Source organism: Ciconia boyciana, chromosome 13 (assembly GCF_034638445.1).
Source record: "Ciconia boyciana chromosome 13, ASM3463844v1, whole genome shotgun sequence".
Classification (NCBI taxonomy): Eukaryota; Metazoa; Chordata; class Aves; order Ciconiiformes; family Ciconiidae; genus Ciconia; species Ciconia boyciana.
This window is the reverse complement of record NC_132946.1, coordinates 17,826,241-17,846,266: the sequence shown is the minus strand read 5'-3', so window position 1 is coordinate 17,846,266 and position 20,026 is coordinate 17,826,241. Positions and strand designations below refer to the sequence as shown.

The 20,026-nt window shown below is 43.9% G+C and overlaps 1 protein-coding gene across 3 annotated transcripts in view; it reads right to left on the bottom strand.

The window, feature by feature from the left end:
• The window catches only part of DNAAF8 (dynein axonemal assembly factor 8), a 95,730-nt gene that overhangs the window by 1,617 nt on the left and 74,087 nt on the right, over positions 1-20,026 (bottom strand). For all 3 annotated transcript variants that reach the window (XM_072877981.1, XM_072877980.1, XM_072877982.1), the window contains 6 exons: positions 16,052-16,247; positions 12,266-12,360; positions 10,641-10,761; positions 7,843-8,060; positions 6,172-6,257; positions 2,064-2,133 (listed from right to left, as the gene is read on the bottom strand). In XM_072877981.1, the coding sequence (XP_072734082.1) occupies positions 2,064-2,133; positions 6,172-6,257; positions 7,843-8,060; positions 10,641-10,761; positions 12,266-12,360; positions 16,052-16,247 (786 nt within the window). The remainder of the gene's footprint in view (positions 1-2,063; positions 2,134-6,171; positions 6,258-7,842; positions 8,061-10,640; positions 10,762-12,265; positions 12,361-16,051; positions 16,248-20,026) is intronic.

Genomic DNA, 20,026 nt, shown 5'->3' with positions numbered 1-20,026 from the left:
CCAGTGTGAGCTGCTCTGTGTGTGCCCAAGAGAAGCCTGCATGGGGAGCAGGCATCTGCAGGGTCACTGACTGAGAATAAGGAACTTCCAAAGCACTAATTCATCTGCTCCTAAGGCAGATCTTTCAAACAGGGCAGGTGAAAAGTGCTGTAGAAATGCTTGCTTCTCTCAGTGACTGCAGAAGGAGGCAAGACAACTAGCCCAGACACAGATGTCAGCACTCAAATAGTCCACATTTGGAAAGCTGATTTCTCATCTTATTACCTAGTCCCAAATCACACAAGGAGCAAGTATGAAATTCCTTTTCACTTCCATGGCTCGACTCCACCAGTAAACGCTGCAGCTCCGCTCAGACTGTGAGGATTTGAAATCCATGTTCATTTAACCCTCCTGAACTTTGTCTGATATCATGTTGTTGCTCATTAGCTTTGACCTGGAAAGCCTGGCTGACATTTCGTAAACTCATTAGCAAGAGATCAGAGGATCAAACATCGTTTCTAGGGACATCCTTTGAGGTACAGTCATTCCCTGGTGAGCTTGCTCCACAGATCTTGCTCTGTGATTTCTAAACCTACCCTGAACTTTGGAGCAAAAGGCCCATTTGAAAATAAACATTACTTGCTGTTGTGCTTCTTGTAATCCACAGTGACTTCTTGTAACCCACAGCACCCACCACTGTCCCAGGACTAGACTCATGGTCTAAACTCTGAACTGCTGTGAGTAGCCCCTGCTCCCACCAGCACCAGAGGGATTTGATTCAGTGGCCCAGGCTGCCAGAAGCAGGGAGGAGGGCTGAGCGTATTTGCTTTTTCTCTTATCTATCACAGAAAGTACTATAAGCCTCTTTCTGATAGGCTGATTCCCCATAGCTGAGAAGCAGAAGGGATTTTATGTCAGCCAGAGATATGTAATGTCCTTTTCAAAGCAAATCAGAAGACAGCCTGGACTTGCTGCCCTGTCACATTACTTGGCAACAGCCTGGCACCCTGGCAGCCGTAAGCACTGTGCTATGACAGCCTTGCAGCTATCGCAGAGCTGTGCAGGCAGACCTTCCCAGGCACTGCAGCGCATACAATCCCAGCTACGCCCGGGGAGAATTTTACTGCGCCTTAGGGAAAGCTGCTGAAAACAGCAGCTGTACGACTTTTGGGAAGTTTGGGGTAGTTTTGCCTGTGTTAAAAGCAGGAACACAGACTTCAAAGAGGGCTCTGTGGCTTTTAAGGCTCAGTCCTTAGAGTACTGGTACTGGAGGCAGCAGCTCTGATATGTTACATGAGGTTACTGTTTGTAACAGTATGCTCCCTCCCGGGCTGGGTTTTCTTGGGAAGCAAAAGGGATCCACAGGAGAGGCTTGTCCACTTGCTACTGTTTCTCATTCTCCCCAATTCTTTTACACCTCCTAGTTCTAACTCTTCAAGCACTGCCTCCTGTATCCAAATCTCTTGTTTGTTTTGTACTAAATTTTGATGGTTACAGCCAGAGTTTTAAAGGTGTTTGTGCAGTTTATTCCATTAGGTGCCCACATGTCTTTAAAAACCTAGAGCTTAGTGTTTCCTTTCTTGGGATGAGCTACTGAGAAAATATTTAGCTAGCCCATCCCTGGAATGGCTGATGGCTTAATTTCTCATCTTCCATTTGGACTTGGGCTTCTGAAACATAACTTCTCAAACATAGGACATGTGCCAGCTTGGCAGTAGGGCTGAATGAACATTTCCTGTCACTTATTTTTGACAAGTATCACAGATATCTTACTAAGTGTTGATTCTTCATAAAAAGTAACTGACATCTACAGAAAATATTGAATCTTTATCAAAGTCTCAAAATATTTTGATTCGAAGTAGTGCCACTGGTGTAATGTGGAAGACAGTTTGATAGGGTTTTGGTCCCACCTTCCACCATGTGCTGGGGTCTCAGTATAAGCCAAGGCTTGGGGCTGTCATGAGGCACCACCTCTGTCTCATACAAATTGAAATTTCCTTCTAAAATTCAAACAATTTCAACAAGTTTCATTCATCACAGGGGCACAAAGGACACATATCTGTACCATAAACTCCTCTACTTGCCTGTTTCTCATTCTGGGGATAAAGGAGATGCTGCGCAGTGTCCAGGACTGACTGCTTCTGCCAACAGACACTGGGGGTAAAGAAAAACAGAAGCCAGCATTACTTTGCCATCTAAGCTGTCAGAGACTGCAGATGACCTAGCTTTGAGGAGGACTATGCTCTGTGCCAGCAGCTCTGGCCATGTGCATCTGTTACTGAACTTCTTTACACAGATAAATCCTGGGTTTTACAAAGCTTTGTATAAATGGATTTGGATTCTTAAAATATAAGCCTTCAAACAAACCGTAATGACCTGTTGCATAATGGGGTCTCTGGGGCAGTGGGAAATACACATAAATGTAGATAGGTAGCTCTGTGCAGGGGTCTTTTTCTCAACAAAGATAATGTGTGTGTTTTCCCCAAAACCCGGGACTTTCTAAGCTGCCTTCAGCAACAGGGTCTGCTTCACTAGACCCTGTTTTGCTCTGGTCCACCTCAAGCCGCACATGAGTTGACCACAAGACATATTCAAGAGAAATTCAAAGGCAAGATACAAATTTCAAAATTGCCTTTTAAACTAACTCTATGCTCGGAGTCTTAGGCTTGAAAACTCTCCAGAGGCTTTGGAAACCACTCCCTGCTCCCTGCCCCCATATCCAGGTATTGTGCTTGGCAACAGTTTTCCCTTCAGTGGTTTTCAACAGCTCCAACATTTTACATCTCGTGTGTTCATTTTTTGATTTCTGCACCTCCTTTCCCTCTGAAGCTCCCAGAGATGAGCTTCCTATAGGGATAACATCACTCCCTGCTAACAGCAATTAACACTTGGTAAGAATGTTTCATCAGAGAGAATAACATCCAGCTAAGTTCCTTAATACTCGACTGTTGTTCTGATTGCACTACATTGTCTAAAACCAGGAAGGTGTAAGGCCTAGTCTACACCCCAGTTTTCTTCTGATGCAGCAAGGTTTTTGACGTGCTTTAGTCAAACACTGCTTACCGAGTTCAGTACAACGTTAACTACGTGAGTTCCTAAAGACCGTGCACAATATAGTTAGGTCCTAACAACCTTATGGGCATCTGAAAGTACTTTTTAAAAGCTCAAATAACCATAGAGGAGTAATCACTATTAAATCAGTATCACCTATTAAAGTAGCTAAATCTAGTTTGTCATGCATAAAAAGCAGAGCCTGCCTTTCTTCCAGGAGCTGCTTTGAATCTACTTGTAAATTCTTCCCTCTGCCACCCTGCAGCTAGGAAATCTGGCTGTAAAAACAAGTTATGACAGGGAAAATTCAAATGCTTTATACTGGAGATCCAGGCAACCAGATGCTGACAGAACAAGAAAGGTAAGTCTCACATCATTTTTCCTTGTCTGTGAATAGGATTGTGTCACTTCCTCCTCTGGATTCTCCCCCCAGTCCCCACTGCTCTTCGGCTGTGCTTCAGCTTCCCCTCACCTCTTCCAAACACTTACTTCACTCTGCCCTATGAGTTGCCCTTGGCATCCTCCCAGATTCCTACTTTGGCTCCGCTCTTTGCAGTCAATCAAGCTCACAGGCTGCTTTTGTGCCCCCACCTGCATAAATTTTTCCCACTTCTCTGTTCTTCCTGCCCTTTGGTGCAGAAATAATGCCTTCATAGATGTCCAGAGAACAGACAGAGTGGGCACTGCTGCTGCTGAACAATAATCACTACCAGTTATGAGGGTCTGTGTCTGTCTTTAAGGCAACTACTCTGCACAGCACATCCTCCAGTGATTGCATGTCTCTCCTTGATGTGCCACTGCTAGAGCTGGCTTAGGGAAGCTTTAATAGGCTCTGAACTGGGAGCAGTTACACTAGCAAAGCCTGCATTGTTCCTCTCAACACCTGATTCCTCCTTCTTATTACAGCCCATCTCTGACATCATATCCCAGGCTTCCATAGAGATGGCAATGTTTCTCCCCATGGCATGAAGCCTAAGTAATGTGGCTCAGCTGTGAATCAACTCCCAGGGCCGTAAAATAATCTTTTACACCATGGAGCTTCAGCAGTGCAGCTGAAATGCAGGCCAGAACCTGTGCAGGTATTGGAATCCTGGGCCATGGCAGTAAGAGTGAAATAAATATACAGTGATTTACTCAGTACAAGAAAGGTCACGTGGCTCCTGCTGATGGAGTCATAAGTTAACCTCATAAGTCATAAGTTAACCTCAGATGTTATTCTGAAATGTTTATAAACTAGGCAATGAAGATGTCTTAGCATGAAGTGTCCTTATGAGACACTAGTTAAGTCAGGCTAGGTTTCCAAAGATATTTGCAAAGCTGATTTTAAACAGTATCATGGCTTATGATACAATAAGGGTATGAGTTTACTGTTGGCTAAAGCTGATCTACCCGAGGATCACTGCCTCCCCTCCTCCCCATCCTTGGGCACACCTTGCTGCCCCTCCCTTCCACAAGCATCATCGATCATGAAGGCAAATATTTTTTTTGTAGAGCTGGTTTTAAATGGCTGCACGATCACTAGTTCTGGCACTAGGGTAAGAGGCAGAGTGGATCCTGCCATTTGGGAGTGCCTCCTAACAGCCATAATTTATGCAGATGTATTTTGCAGTCCGGCAAGGAAGTTCATCCTTTGTACAGACAGCCATACTGGCACAGACCAGGATGAGGGGTGAAACACGCAGCTGAGACTGGCACCTATTCCTCCCTGCTTCCTTCTCAGCCCCTTGGCTCACTGTGAATGGCAGTGAGAAGCCACTGCGAGGTTTGCTCTGGGATGCTGCCTTGAGACAGGCAATCTTAAAACATATCGAGTTAAGCCTACAGAAGAGGGAAGCATTGGGTTGCAACTGATCTTATTATGCAGCACCCATGACTCTGATGAGCAAAAGCCTAGGGAAAATAAAGAGGTGGGGGATCTTGTATTGGCTGTCAGCAGAGCTGGCAGCCACTCTCCCAGAACTACCTTCAGCAGTGATCTCTGGGGTTCCCAACAGCTCACTTGTTTCCTGTAAACCAGGGAAAGAGTGGGAGAAAACTCACTAGAAAGGTCTTGGGTAACTTGATCTTTGCTTCCCCTTAGTGCTGTACCTTGCAGGTTAAAGGTTTGGGATGTGGCTCCTAAGGGTGTGATTTTAAATGAATGGGAGCAATGTCTAAATTTTGTCATCAGCTTAAAAACATTTTTGAAAAGTTACTGATGAAATTTGTTCCAACTGTTCTTCCCAGGTGTGGCCTCGTGACTGAGCACCATAACGTTTCATCAAAGTATGAGAACTCCAAGGTGTCTACCAACTTGGGTGTTCAGATTTGATCCCCTTGATGCTTGTAAACGCCACCATCCTTGAATCCCTTATTCCTGTCCCATTGACAGTGTTATCTGGAAGTCCTCCAGATGGTACAGCCAAAGTCACGACAGCCTTATCAGTGTGGCTGCTGGACTGCTCTATACCGAACGTGTCAGAAAAAAGACTCTCTTGGCTTCCTTTCCCAGAGGAAACCATGTGCATGAACTACACATTGCATTGCCAAATACCAGCCCCTGTGCGAGGAAACTTTCCCTCTGGGGAACAGTGGGTTAATTGGCCTGATAATCATTCTATTTCACTAATCAGTCCCTGTAGAGGGGTTCTGTTTGTTTTACCAGGCTTATACATCCTCTACCCAGCATTTCTGGTGATTTATTTAAAAGGCTAATTTTTTATTTTGCTCTCTGGCATTTATTTTAAATATTTTTTTCATAGCAAACATAGAATCTGCTAAGATATTTCTCCTAGGAATTTTATTGATTCAGCAGATCTATTCCCAATGTGAGCCCTTATTTCAAAGAATTCCCTGTATTAGCGGAACCATGCCGTCAGGCCTCACAGACACTCCAAGTCCTTAACAAACAACACAACTCAGTATTTAAGGTCTTGAGTATAGGACACATGATTTTGAAACTGGGCAACACTCTGAGGTATTGACCCATTAACAACAACATGACTTAGGAAGAATGGGTTGCCTTTGAGTGGCACCTGACCTCACGGGAGTCTGAACTGGAAGTGAATTACAGGGAAGAAAGTCAGCTGCCCTCCTTCAGATCACAAGCTCTCTAGCAGGGGGCTGAGACAGTGCTGTTAAAGCGATATTGTCCTCACTTACCTGTCCAGCAGGGAGTCAAAGCAAATGACTGCATTGTCTCGCTGCGCTGCTAGCACCAGACACAAACCATCCATTAAGAGGGAACACTACAAGAGAGGGAAGAACAGAGCTTTGGTGTTGCTATCCACTGAAATAAGTCTGTAAGCCTCACTGATGAACCGCTGACAGCACAGATAACTGCTTGTGTGCTGTGTGAGGGGATGAAAGTCACAAAGTAACAGACTCTTTCAAATTGAAAGAGTATCATGTCTGAACTGTTAGTTATCCCACTCCTATGGCATACTATTATTCCTGTTCCCTTCTCCCAGAGTGAAAATAAGCAGGTTGCTTAGGTGTGTTATTCAGTCACTAAGTCTGCTGGAAGCAGGAATACGGAGATAACGGTAAATGTTGAGATATTGTAGCAGAAACACTTATTACTTGAAGGAGCCCATCTCCCTTCTGGCAAGGAAAAGCAAATGCTGTAATGTTCACCTTTGGCTCAGCAGTGCCAGACCCTTCTGGAAACATGCCAGCTCTGCCCAGAGTAATTCATCTCTGACAGGAGGAAGTGTTTCCATCGCCAGGAGAGCAGTGCCACTGCCATGGCTCTCCTTCCCACACGCTGATTCGCTTTGTCCTTCCTAGATAGCTCTGCACATTCCCGTGTGCAGAGGGGTGGCACCCTCAGGGGAACCGCAGGAGAAGAAAGTAGTGCTTAGACTAACTGGATGCTAGATGTAATTGCTATTCTATACAGATGTACTTCAAAGGGATGCTGTCAGTTTAAAAAATTGCAACCTGAAAAGATCTTACCTGTTCTTATTACAGATAACACTCTTATAACTGAAAGGCTGGAAGCACAAATGTTTGTCTGTATTTTTTCAGAGGGACTGCTGTGTGGCTCTTGACAGCCCTTTCTTGATTGCTACTTCCAGTATAAGTACTTTCCCCCCTTGTTTATTCTGTGCTCCTGACAGCACTTTCTTGCATATTCTACCTTACTGCTTTGCCCTAGTAAGGTTCCTGGCTTCTCCTACATCAAGTGCAAAGAGAGAAACAGTTTGGGCCAGATACTCTGCTGATGTAAAGCAATGTACCCGCTCACCCAGAAGCACATCTCATGCTTAAGCCCCGGGAGCACTTACTCAAACCCCATGCTGGAGTGCGGCTTGAGCTGTCAGCACCAACTAAATTAGAAGCAAAATGAAATCTCTGCCCAGGACTCCAGGGCACTGTCCAAAAAGTGGAAGGGTTATTTAGCATTGTAGGAGAGGATTAATGGGGTGCGATTAGAGAAAGGGAAATAGAAACTATTTATCTGGAAAAACAAGACAGGATACAGCAGCAGAACATACATAATAGCAGCAACTGTGCACTGATAGGCGAATGGAATAAAATATTTAACGGGGATGTGCCGTTCACATTAAGGATCCATTCACACATACTGATGTCAAGGTTAGGTGTCAGTCAGCTAGCGGAGATACAGGAACACAAGGTAGGGACTAGCTAGCAAGGCACCGTCGCCCACATTACTTACCAGTGGTATTAGAGCTCAGATGCAGTGCTGTGCTAACACTGCTACCAAAGCAAGTTTGCTCAGAGCTAGCCTGGATATGTTAGCACAGCGTGGCATTAAAAGGCTCTTCTTTTGTGCAAAAGAAGCAAAGCACAACTCCAGCTGTTTCATACCTTTGCTGCAACACTGCACTTTGCCCTGCTTAGTGTCTCAGAGATGCAGTGAGCTTGTGGTGCATCCAGGACAGTGAGGCGTACTCCAGTCACTGTGAAATCTTTGCCAATAAGCTGATCAAGCAGTTCGACATAAGGTGGGTGCTCTGAACCCCGAAGGATTATCCCAGGCAATACGAGGCAAGTGGTTTGGCAGAGGTTATCAAGCAATGGCCGATCTGATGGGAAAAGATCAAAACACAACAGATGCTTATTTTGTATCTACCCCCCTCACCTGCTAGTCCTCTAAGTAATTCTTCCCTGCCACAGAGAAGTAACTGGAAGATCAGAGGCACTCAGGCATTGTTATATCATTTGGGATGTTCACAGAAGCAATTGTTCATCCTGAACTGTCAAGCTGCGTATGCCTACGTGTATGTGTCTGGAGATCACAAGACAGCAGTAGTGACCCCATTTCAGGAGTCAGACAAGGACAGCTGCTGGTTTGCTACAGGAGATACTATTCCATTTAATTTCTTCCAAGCAAAGAAATCTGTTAATGCAGCTGCTTTTATAATCCAAAATGTAATTCTGATCAGCATACATAAGACTTAATGTATTTCATATTTTCCTCATGATAAATCTGTCTGTCCATTAGGCAGCAGCTTTGTGATAATTATTTGCTGAAAGGAGAGGTTTCTTTGTGTGCAAGAGCTACCTCTAGTGTTCAAGATGAGACCATAAAGTGAATGATGTGTCTGGCTTGCTGGAGGCGCTTACTATATTGTGCCTGACAGTTCAGAGATCACGTGTACTTGCTTTTCCAGGACAGTCACTCTTTGAAATACATTTTCTGAGACACAAACACATCAGTGCTGTACATTGGTTTCCTTTTTACTCTGCTTAGACATCTTCAAAGCAAAGAGATCCTCATGCAGCAGGAAATTAGGGGCACATATTTTGAGATTTGCTCCCAACACTGGGCTGTACAAAGCTTGCAGAATACTTGTGCTCTGTCCACAAGAAGCTGTTTATTTTATTTTATTTTCTGCAATCTCTTGGAAAAACCAAGAAGCACTTCAGTCACAGCAGACCTGTGGTACAGGCCTGGTCCTTTCTCATCATGCAGCAAGTTGCTGGGAGAAATACCCTGCCTGTTGGCAATAGCAACACAGGATATTTTGGACTAGGAACACCTGCAAGTCTCCTCTCACTGCAGCTTTGTGCTCTGAACACAGCTTGAGCTGACATACCCCACAGGAAACACAATGATGTGATCGCATATCTGCAGCTACGCAGACGAGAAGGTCAGAGAGCTACGTGCAGAACAGTCTGGTCATCTCAAAAAGCTGCTGTTACATACACACATTTGCCGATCTCGTTTCAGGACTCGTACAATGGCTTGGGAATGTCAGTAACGTTTAGAGATAGGCCTCACCCCTCACCGCAGGCATCAGTTAAGTCTTAAACCTTCATGCAGTCAGTCTCTGATGTATTAGTGTGCAATATAAGAAAAGGAGTTTGCCTGCCTGAGGATTTGTGATTTTTGTAATTATCACGAAGCATGTGTAGGGCATAGGCCAAAGCCAACATAAAAGACAGTGGAAAGCATTCATTGATAATTACCTTAGGAAAAATCCTCCTTCAGAGACACCCTACACAAAAATGATTTGGTGCCTACCAAGCAGCTATACTGTCATTAAGGCAAAGGCTTGACTTACCACCATCCTTCTTGCACCTGTTGGTATGGGGTCAATGCCCAAAAGTCCTGTATCAGTAAGGGTTTAAGGTGGGAGGTGACAGTCTGTAATTCTGTAGCATTTTATCATACTTGTCTGCCAGTCCACAACAATCTTGTGGTTTTACTGCTGGGATTAACAACTGCAGCAATCGGGTGTAGCGCAGGAACATTTTCTCAGCTGCCCACCCTCCTGCTCGCCAATCACATCAGAACCCAAGCTACAGGAATGAGAATGACCCAGTTCCAAACATGTCTGCTCCCCAGTGAACACCACAGGGATGCTTTACCTGGTCGGTCACTGCGTGTTTGTAAAGGCTTGGGATCAATCCACAATACCCCAAAATGGAAGCATCCTCATGTGTTAGTTACATCTGACATATATGACACTGCATCACAGCCTGTGTTGTATATATGCCTATCAAGTAAAATCAACAGAAAAGGCCCAGAGAAACGGTAGGCATCTGAGGGAACCAACAGGCTTGCTGAAGCTTCGACTTCAAACCAAAGTCAGACCAGTAATAACTGGAAGTCATTTTGAGCTGGCAGCTGTTCAGCAGCTAGTGGGAACTGAATGAGATCTCAGACCAGTTCTGAGAATTAGATGTCCACACTGCCAAAAGCACTCCCTACATAAATTGTTATTTATCTACTCACAAAACAAAATGTCTCACAATCGCCCATCACCACGGTGTCTTGGCCTCTCCTGTGGCAGGCTTTGAATGGACATGCAAACCACCGTGGCCAAGTTGGTGTTGAAATGCATTGTAAAAGTTCAGCAGAGAAATGTGCACTGTTGCTTACGCTAGCTGTATTAACAGTGTTTGTTCTTCTGCTGGTGATAAGGTCAGCACTTCTGAACAGCCCTATATTTACACCCATGAAAGCACTGGCAGTGGAAAGGCCTGGCAGGTAAACAGTTAAATGGCTGGACTCCACTGGAGCTGTTTGCAGCTCAGAGTTGTCTCTCCTTTCTGAAAGGACATCAATACCAAATCTTGCTGCCACCAGATGGTTTGTCTTGCTGTCCATTTAATCAATAACAGTCTCAATCTATAACAAGAGTTACGCATTTCCTTACCAAGATTGCATGGTTGCTCAGAGCCCAATAAATTGAGTTGCCCTCCTCTTTCACGTTTTATGATCTTGCGCTGCTTGTGGATTTCCAAACTGACTATGGGGTCACGTTTCAGGTTATAGATCTGCAGGAGAGAAGGGAGGAACAGAGAGGCAAGTCATGTGAACACCATTACCTAATCAGGAAGGGTAACACTTCCTAAGTATTGATTCAGGCAAGCTGTGAAGCTTTTGTTGGTGTTGTGTACTTCTGTAATTGCCAGCCTAGAAACACCTGCTTGTCTGGAGATGCAAGAACATTTTGCATGCATTCTTTTTTTATTGAGGCTTAATTCAGTATGGCAGCTTGTCATCCTTTTAAAGGTCCTACATCCAGACATCTTTCTAAGGTCTGTGCTCCCAGATTTTCAAGGCCAGAAACTCAAGGACTGTGAGCTTCTGACAACTTTATGCAGTGCCACAATGGTGTGTAGCGGCTCCCTTCTGGCTCTGATGAACCGGCACATCCACGCGTCCCAGCACAGTGCAGTCATGATGCAGACTGAGTTGCACAGGGAGGGCATCCACATTAGTGAAGCATATTACAGATGTGGCCAGCTGCTTCCAGTTCCAGAGCTAATCTCCTTGCACTAACTCAGCTGGGTCACCTCTGTGCCATGTGGACATAGCAAGGCTCAAAAATTTCTGTCCCTTCGTTGGGCATAACCCAATCATTTCAAACTCTGGTTCTGAGAAGAAAATGATCAGAGTAGAAATGACATACAAAACTAGTTGAACAGGAAAGACTTATTGTTCCATTTTAGTCATTGGCAAATTACAGTGGTTTGAATCAGAGACCAGCAGCTACATCGTGTGAAGGGCCAGATGAGCTGGAGCAGACCACACTAGTACTGACAGGCTTTTCGGCACTGCCTACAATGCAAGCCAAGAGGCAAGAGTCCGAGTCTTTAGGCCTCTGTGTGTGGGCAGGGAACAATGCAGGCACCCAGCAGCTCCGTAAACTGCCTGTACTTTATAGCATGAGATGTCTTACACGAGACAGCCCCACCCTTTTCATTGCTGTGGACTGGTACCTCTGCTGGCAGGGCACAAGGGACAACACCCTTGTCACACAAATAGGGCAGTGCTCCACACTGTGCGCACGTGGATGTATACAGACTCTGTGGGAGACATTCGGCAACCAGCGAGTTACGTTATCAGCCATCCCACTTCATCTCCATTTCTGAACACTACATGAGAAAAGCTGGTAAAAAACCAGCCTCTAGGCCAACTGTGTCTTAGCAATCATCGATGGTTGCTATCCCTCCCTGTGACCTGCTTCCAAAGCAGTGTTGACTATCTGAGAACTTTGCTTCTGAAGTATGAGCCCTGAGCCCTCCTGCATTTACAGCACAGGTTACTGAACAAACATATCTGAAAAAGCACTCTTCCACCGAGACTGTCTGGGTCAATACAAAGTTAGCACATTGTGGTAGGAACATCCACAGGAGAAGGAAAACTCGGCAGCTGGTGAAACACAGCAAAAAAAGCATTATCTAAAGCGTAATAGGAAAGAAGTCATGCCATAGCGGGGCCAAAGCCATTGCTCTGACACAGCAGGATACTTCTCAGGAAAGGGCAGAATCTTACCTCTTCCTCCTCTAATGTCTGACACTCAGCGCAGCACAGCCCTTCTGGGAATAACAGCTTCATATCCCGGACAGCTATTTGATAGGATTTGGAGCCTGAGAGATAAATACAATGAGAAGATTCTCTCAGGCCATGAATTAAACATTCTCTAGACTCACACTCATCTTTCTGAGAGACTGATGATGTGCAACTCGCTGAAGTAATTGCTTTAAAGGCTAGCTGTTCTGTACAGTAATAGCAAACATTTAAAACCATTATATTTAGAATAGTTCCATTGCCTTCTTGGTATTTTGATTCTGTCCTATTATCGCTCAGCTTGTTCTTCATGTAAACAAGACTCCTTCTATTTCCTAACAGTGTAGTCAAGGGAATCATTTAAGGAGCCTGTGAAACTCTTCAATACCAGCTGCAATCCCCCATTGTTGTTTCCTTGCTCCTGGATTGCATCAGTCTGGTCTTACTGAATGGGAAGGAGCTACTAGTTAGTAAAACAACTGTGCTTAGTAACAATAACGTAAGTCTCAAATGTGCTGGGGGCTCCAATTACAACAGAAATCAGGATTAGTATGAGACATTGCTGATAGCAATATATTTTCCTGTTCACCTGCAGTCACGAAAGCTAAATTGAGACTGGAACAGGTACAGAGAAAGAACGTGAGGATCACAGAAGGAACAGAGAATCATCTGAAGAGTTAAAACTAAAAGACCTTGGCTTGTTTGACCCAACATGACACAGAGAAGGAATCTGATTTCTGATAAACACATCAGGGTGGAAAAGGTCAGAGAAGAAAAAAGAACTACTTAAAATTAAAGTACAGGTACTGGCACAAGAACAAATGGATACAATCTGTATATGGCTATATTTAAATTTGAAAATGTAAGAAGATTTCTAGCTATCAGAGCAGTGAAGTTCTGCAACGACTATCCAACTGGGGTGGATGCTTATGAAAGAGAATACATGATGGGGTTATCTGTGAGAGAATTAACTGAACTCAGTGACTTGAGAGGTCCCTCCAGGCTTAGCATCTACATATTTCCCTATAAAGCAACAGTGTTATAAAGCACTGCTCAGAATGTTTTGAGATTTGTGGGTGGAAAATGTTAGCGAAGGAAAAGCTATTATTATATAACTGGAGTTCAGATAGATTGTCAATGTGCTGGCACAGATCCATACTCCTGGGATAAATACACAAAATGCAAATATCCTCTGAAATATTACCACCTTTGCAGGCTACCCATTCAACAAATCATGTCTTACTGCTCTTAAAGCACTCAACCCTGTTTGAACTTCATAATGCTAGGTATTGTATAGCCAGAGTCCTTAATGCAGTAGTTTACGGTCCTAAGACTGCATAAGTCACCAGCGTGTAAGTCGTGCTGTATCCCTTATGTGCATCCCTTATGTCGAATCTTCCTTGTTTAAATCATTGATGCCATTACAGAGGACACAAATGCCCCCAAAGCTAGCAACATTTTACTCTCACTTTGCTCAAGGTGTAAGACTGTATAAGATGCATGTGCAAGAGCTCTTTGGGTTCAAGAAAAAGCACTATACAATGACTTCATAAGACCCAGAAGAGATGAGAGGAGTGCAGGTTTACCTCTGTAGCTGAGCCTCAGAGTATTAAAACTGCATTATTTGGTTCGACTGTATCACTAGAACCTGGTCTTCATTTTTCTTGAATTTCCCCAGTCACTTCGGGAGGAAATGCATAGCTGGAGTTTACTCTACTTTAGCAATATAGCATTAACTAGAAATCTTCCTCAGCTGGAACAAAACTGAGAAAACTTGGTATTCCCTCCTAGGAAATTAAGATGGTCTTCCACAGTCCTCTAAAGGATTACTCATGCAATGATTGAGCTCTTCCTGCTTAACTTGTAGGTAAATGTTTCACCCTTATTGGAGGGCAAGCTCTTGGAGGTGCAAGGGGCTATGAACACTCCTTTCCTTATGGACAGACACCTCCCTGGCACAAGAGCTGGATCAGATTCTTGAGTCAGAATTACTAAGTACATTAGCTACAGCTGCATCCATTTTCCTTGAATGTCTGCAAGGATGGCTTTGTGAGCCAACTACATAGGTGGCTCCAACATAATACACAGTCTGGTCTCAGAGGGCAGGTGGTGGGCCAGCTAGTTCAGCTCTGTGCTCAGCCCAGTCTCAGAAGGAAGCAGGGATCTGAAGGGAATCCCTAAGCAGACGTCTGAGGGTTTCTCTAACACAGCGAGTTCTCTGTGACTCCCAACAAAAGGTAGGATGGGACTCAGCCTCTCCTGCTAATATAAGCTAATCTTTAACTGAGTTATGCCAGGGGTGCTCTAACTGTATCATGGGTATATATTACCCGTCCTTAGCCATGACCGATGAGTTCTCATTCTCAAGGCAAGCTGGATACACAATCCATTAATCTTAAGAGGAAGCAGAGGCTGATAGTGGAAAAATATTGGCTGAAGAGCCCTGACCATTTCTTTTGTGTAGGTAGATCCTGCTCTTCAGTCACTCCCACAAATGGGGATCCTGTGAGTAATCATGATGACAGATCTCTCTTGGTTTAGTCTTGGTCCTAAGGATTATGATCATATCTGATAAAAAAAGATTCTACATCAAGGGGTAGATTCTCCTCTCCAAGATGTACATGGTGGCTACTTCATTCCCTACCAGTTCTTCCTCAAAAGACCACTTGATATGGATGAAAAGAGGGAGTGATTTGACCGCACAGAATACAATAGAAAGAGCCAAATAGTGCAGAGTGATTTGACCACACAGAATACAATAGAAAGAGCCAAATAGTGCAGTGGATCTTGTCAGGAAAGTTCTTTTGGAACCTGAAGGCATTCAGTGCCTGCTAGCTCACCTGTGTTTATAGAAACTATTACTTTTGTTATTTTTATATTCCCTTAACTACATACAGCGCAATCAGTACCACACTGAGGTACTAAAAAACACTATTCATGGGTAGTGAACTAATGATGCTTAATTCCTCAGGAATTTTTGAATTACATCCTTCCCTCCTTGTGGCAATAGCCCAGGCCCCCTCCAGCAATACCCTTGGTTCCCTATAGGCCACTCTCTCCAGCAATACTTCCCATTTTCCCATCCTTCACCCACACTCTTGGCTATCTCCCATCCCACCCAACATACACACTGCAACATCCTAGTTCCCTCCCTGCTGGCAGATGAACTGTGACTGGTTCAGCACACTGAGGATGCTGACTAGCTGGTGTGCCTCTGCTGGCAAGAGCCTTTCTGAATGGAAAACAGCTGAGGAAAACTGCTTTCCTCAGTGAGAGCAACTTTTGATCACCTCTCTCTAGCCAGTCATTAACATTTTGAGACATTACAGGAACTCTGTATCTTGGAGTCTTTTATCCCTCTGTGAAATCTGGTTGCAGTTGGCCAGTGGGTTATGAAGTTATCAGGAGGGCACCCACAAGCAGACAGAAGACAAATGGGTTCTTGGGGATAATTACAAAATAACCAAGCTAAAAGTACAAAATGACCAAGCAGTGAAGAGATCAAAGGAAATCTGTTCTCATGGAAGACAGATCTAAGGCTGTTCTGGGAAGAAACCTTTCTTTAATATATCTTCTGGGAGAATATTTCATAACTTGAGACATACTCAGCTCAGCCACCAAGAAAACAATGAAAGCTTTCTAAGGAATAATGGTCTCTACTGCCTGCCAAGGCTGGATCTGTATTGACAATGCAGGAGGTAACGGTACATAATATATTTTTTTTCCATTGGCATATCTGAGCCTTCAGACTTTTATTTTACAAAAACCTACCATAAAATCCATTTTGGACTGTGCTGATGCCATACTGAGCCCTCCAGAGGAATGGATCTAGCGCTTGGGCTAGCTTAGGATCCTCTGGCCCCAGTAAATCTATCAGCTTCTTCACAGCATTTGGCCTCTGAAGACACAGCACGAGGGCAGTGCCTGAGGTAAGGTAGGTACAATGAGCTTCTAAAACAGCAGGATCCTGAAAAGAAATAACAGGGAGGGAACAGGTTATAATGAACAGTGTTGGTGAGCGCTGGGTACATCCCAGCTTTCCTTTGGTTAGACCCATCTCTGTTTGAAGCAAACAGATCTGCCATTACCCTTGCTTTTTCTCCTCTTTGTAATATATGTGCTAGTGGTCTCTGCAGGCACAGCTTCAAGAGTATGTACCGTGGCCACCAAGGCAGTATTTGTTGTGACATCCACCAGGTAATACGAGGTCTAGTTCTCACCCTGAGTCCACACAGAGCTAATGAAAAAGTTAAGCACTGAGCTTAAGACATAGCAGCTCGTGGTTTTAGTCCCCATGGTCATAGATCAGCCAGTGGTAGTTTTTACACATACAGACAACTTTAGCAGTAATTTCCTAACATCTTTCAGTAAGAAAGGAAACAAAATCCTATTTCTAAAAGACAGAAAAGCCATGTGCTGTGACTTGTTCTGCATATCTGTACACACTAGGTACCGGAGGTGGAGTTCATTTTTAGGGGCAAGGACAAAAACAAATTGCTACTTGGCAGTTTACTTGTCTACTGCTGAACTTTTGATTTATGCAATACCCTTTTCACAATACCTTCAGTATGACAATATGGATAGGGTGGAACCAACAGACATTAGCAATATCAACAGGGTCATAAATGCTCTGGGATAAGGAGCCACATTGAATTCTTCTGCTGATATAAAATGAGGGATTACAAATACTAGAACTTTTCTTTTTGAATTTACAAAAGGAAGGACCCCCACACCCACCCTGCTGCTACAGCCCAGCTTCTCCCAGAGGCTGGTAGAATTTCATACACTAGTTAGGATCAGGACTACAGAAATAGCAAGCTTAAAACAAGGAGGCTCAGGACAGGGCACTAGAGGGGGGCTGAAAGAAGACAGTTTGCCCTCCTGGCTTTGCCACTGATGCATTGTGCTCCATGACAAATTTCTCTACCTTTGCTTCTTTTCCAAGTGTTGTCAGTTCAGCCTGTGAGCACTCTTGAGCAGAGATATTCCTCTTGTAGCTATGCAGGTCACAACACCCTGGGATCTTTATTTTAACTAAGGATGAGTGGTAATGATAACTAGCAACCACTGCACCAGTGAGAAGAGTCCGATTTGTAGGCTGGAGACAGACATAATGATTGAGAAGCAGGGGGAAAGGTAGCAAGTGCCTGGGGCAGAAGACTACCAAGGGGCAGCAGAGCAGCCTTGCTGCTCTGCTCTGCTTTACTTTGTAAACTCACAGCCTTGCTGACTGTTTTAATTAAGCAAAACCTTGGAAAGCCAGGCTTGTTGCAGATGTCTCCACTGAGCATGAGGTCAGCGTGCCCACAGCAGCTGCAGGCTGTCTGCTCCTGCCTCCTTCATCTTCATAAAGTGGCAGGAGCACCCAGCTCTGCCTCCCTGCACTCCACAGCGCAGCAACACCCGTGCTGCAGAGGGGTTCCATGCCAGCGCTGTATGTTCTGTACAGCTTACAAACAACAGCATTTTCAGCTCGCTGGCTGAACCAACCCATGGTTATTTACTTTTTTCCAGTTTCTGAGGAAGTGAAAACAAGGGGGAAAAACACCGTTTGATTCAGCTGAATCGCATCATTCAGACCCCTAAAGGTTTTAATTCCTCTATTTTTTAATCTTCTAAAAGCACCAGAGTATGGCAATTCTCTAGCTAAAACATTTCCAAAAGAAAATCCCATCATTTCATTTAAAAGTACAGAGATAAAATACTTCAAGGCCTCTTTTGCTTTTCTATCATATGAAACCATTCACTGATTTTGACCCAAATCTTCTCTCACTCGCGTTCCTCCTAAACTGCATTTCTAAGAAGTAGGCTATAAATTGAAAACCATGGGCTCAATCCTGATATTCTCCCCTGTATTTGAAAATGCAAAATGATCCATGAGAAAGCTCCCCTATTTTTAAATTGGTTAGTTATGTAAGGGATTTGATACAAGTTGTGATATTTGTCAGTCCTGCCACCCCACGGAAATACAGGGCAAAGGAAACCCTGGGATGTCAGTCCCATCGCATGACTGCACATGCAAAATGTACAGGAAAGTTTCACAGGCTCTCCTGTGATAAGAGAGCTCTGTTTAGATGAGGATGAAGAGTTTCAGCATGTCACAGTATACTGCAAAATTCTGAAATGGATTCAGTTCTGTATAATACAAAATAAACCTTTTTTGCTTGAAAATTTTTGTTAGTTTAAAAAATATGTATATAATCTACTTTTCTAAGGGCCTTCTCTTTGGGAGATGAAAAACAGTGATGATGACTTAATGAAAACTTTCAAAAGGACTGGATATAACATATCAACATTCATCCATGTCAGAAACATCTGCAAAAGAAACTGTTCAAAGACATAGTTTCTATTAAGCAGACCATAATAAATGAAATGATTTTGTTCCAGAGCTTCTAAAGAGTGCTTTTAGATCTACATAACAGAACTCTTACATCTTGGTTTCTGTCTTTCAGTCGTTCCCCACCAAACGTGCAGACTGTGGGTTAAAGACAACATTGTTTCTAATTGCCACCAACAGTGTCAGTGAGTCAAGGTGACTTCTTCCCTTCTGATAGATCCTCACATCCGCTCTAGACTCTGCCAGCCAAATGATGCCGTTATTTACATCCTGCCTCCTCACCGTCTTCAAACCACGTCCTTGCTGATACCCGAGCAGCTGCGGTGAGATTGCACATGTGCAGCTGACTTGAATTCAGTGAGCAATTTTGTTGATGCACACGGAGAGGAAGTTCCAGCTGTGCACGGGCTCTGAGGACTAACAGGATTAAAAAGCAGCAAAATTCTCCTTCTGCCTCTACCATTAGAATCACAAGATAGGACTGGAGGGAATCTGTCAAGTTATTGAGTCCAGTGACCCGCTACTGCAGGCAATCATATCAGGTAATCCCCAACAGAATGATCAGGTCTCACTGTAAAATCAAGCTTTCTAGCTAGCATCCAAAACCACGAATCTCTGCAGGACTGGATCTGCTGGATAAGCACAGAAAGGAGATACAGCCTCCACAGGCAGAACTCCCTCTGGGAGCAGTCGCTTCTCACAGTCTCCACACGATCAGGTCATGCTAGGAACTGAGAAGACAATGTCAGATCTATTTACCTGACCTTTATTTTTTTAAATTATTATTAAACTTCAGATAAAAAGTATTACCATGGCTCCTGTGATTAGATAACCTCAGCAAATGGCAGACCAATGCATTATTTATTGTATGCCAAAGGCCAAAAGCTACTTAGAAGCTGAATGTTAGTATTTAAGTTGAAAAAAGCAATCATGTGTCTGAAATCACGTTGCTGAGGATATTTGTCAACATACATGTAAATAATACATTTGAAAGAGGAAGGACATGCTAGGTAGTCTTGCTACCAGTGAATAAAACCCAAATCTGCTATCAAGTACCAGGTACACAAAACAAACTGGCACATTGCAGAGCACATAGGAGTTTTCTAGAGATTTTTGGGGATGGATTTTGGATCAGGCTGCAGGTGAGAAGGAGATAAAAAGCCCTGTACAGAATTTCTAGAAGGGTCAGACACACTGGCTCCGCATTCTTCAACAGGAGATACTAAATTTCAGCAATTTGCTCCCATATTCAGAGCCTCATTTTAAATACAGCACTGTATCCTGTTGTCCCCTAAACTGAGAAACTGATCAAAACCGAACATCCCTCCAATTCAAATGCTTTATATGAAATTCAGCTGTGAAAAATAGTTCTGCCCCCACCAGCTGCCGTTGTAACACTTACAAGCCAG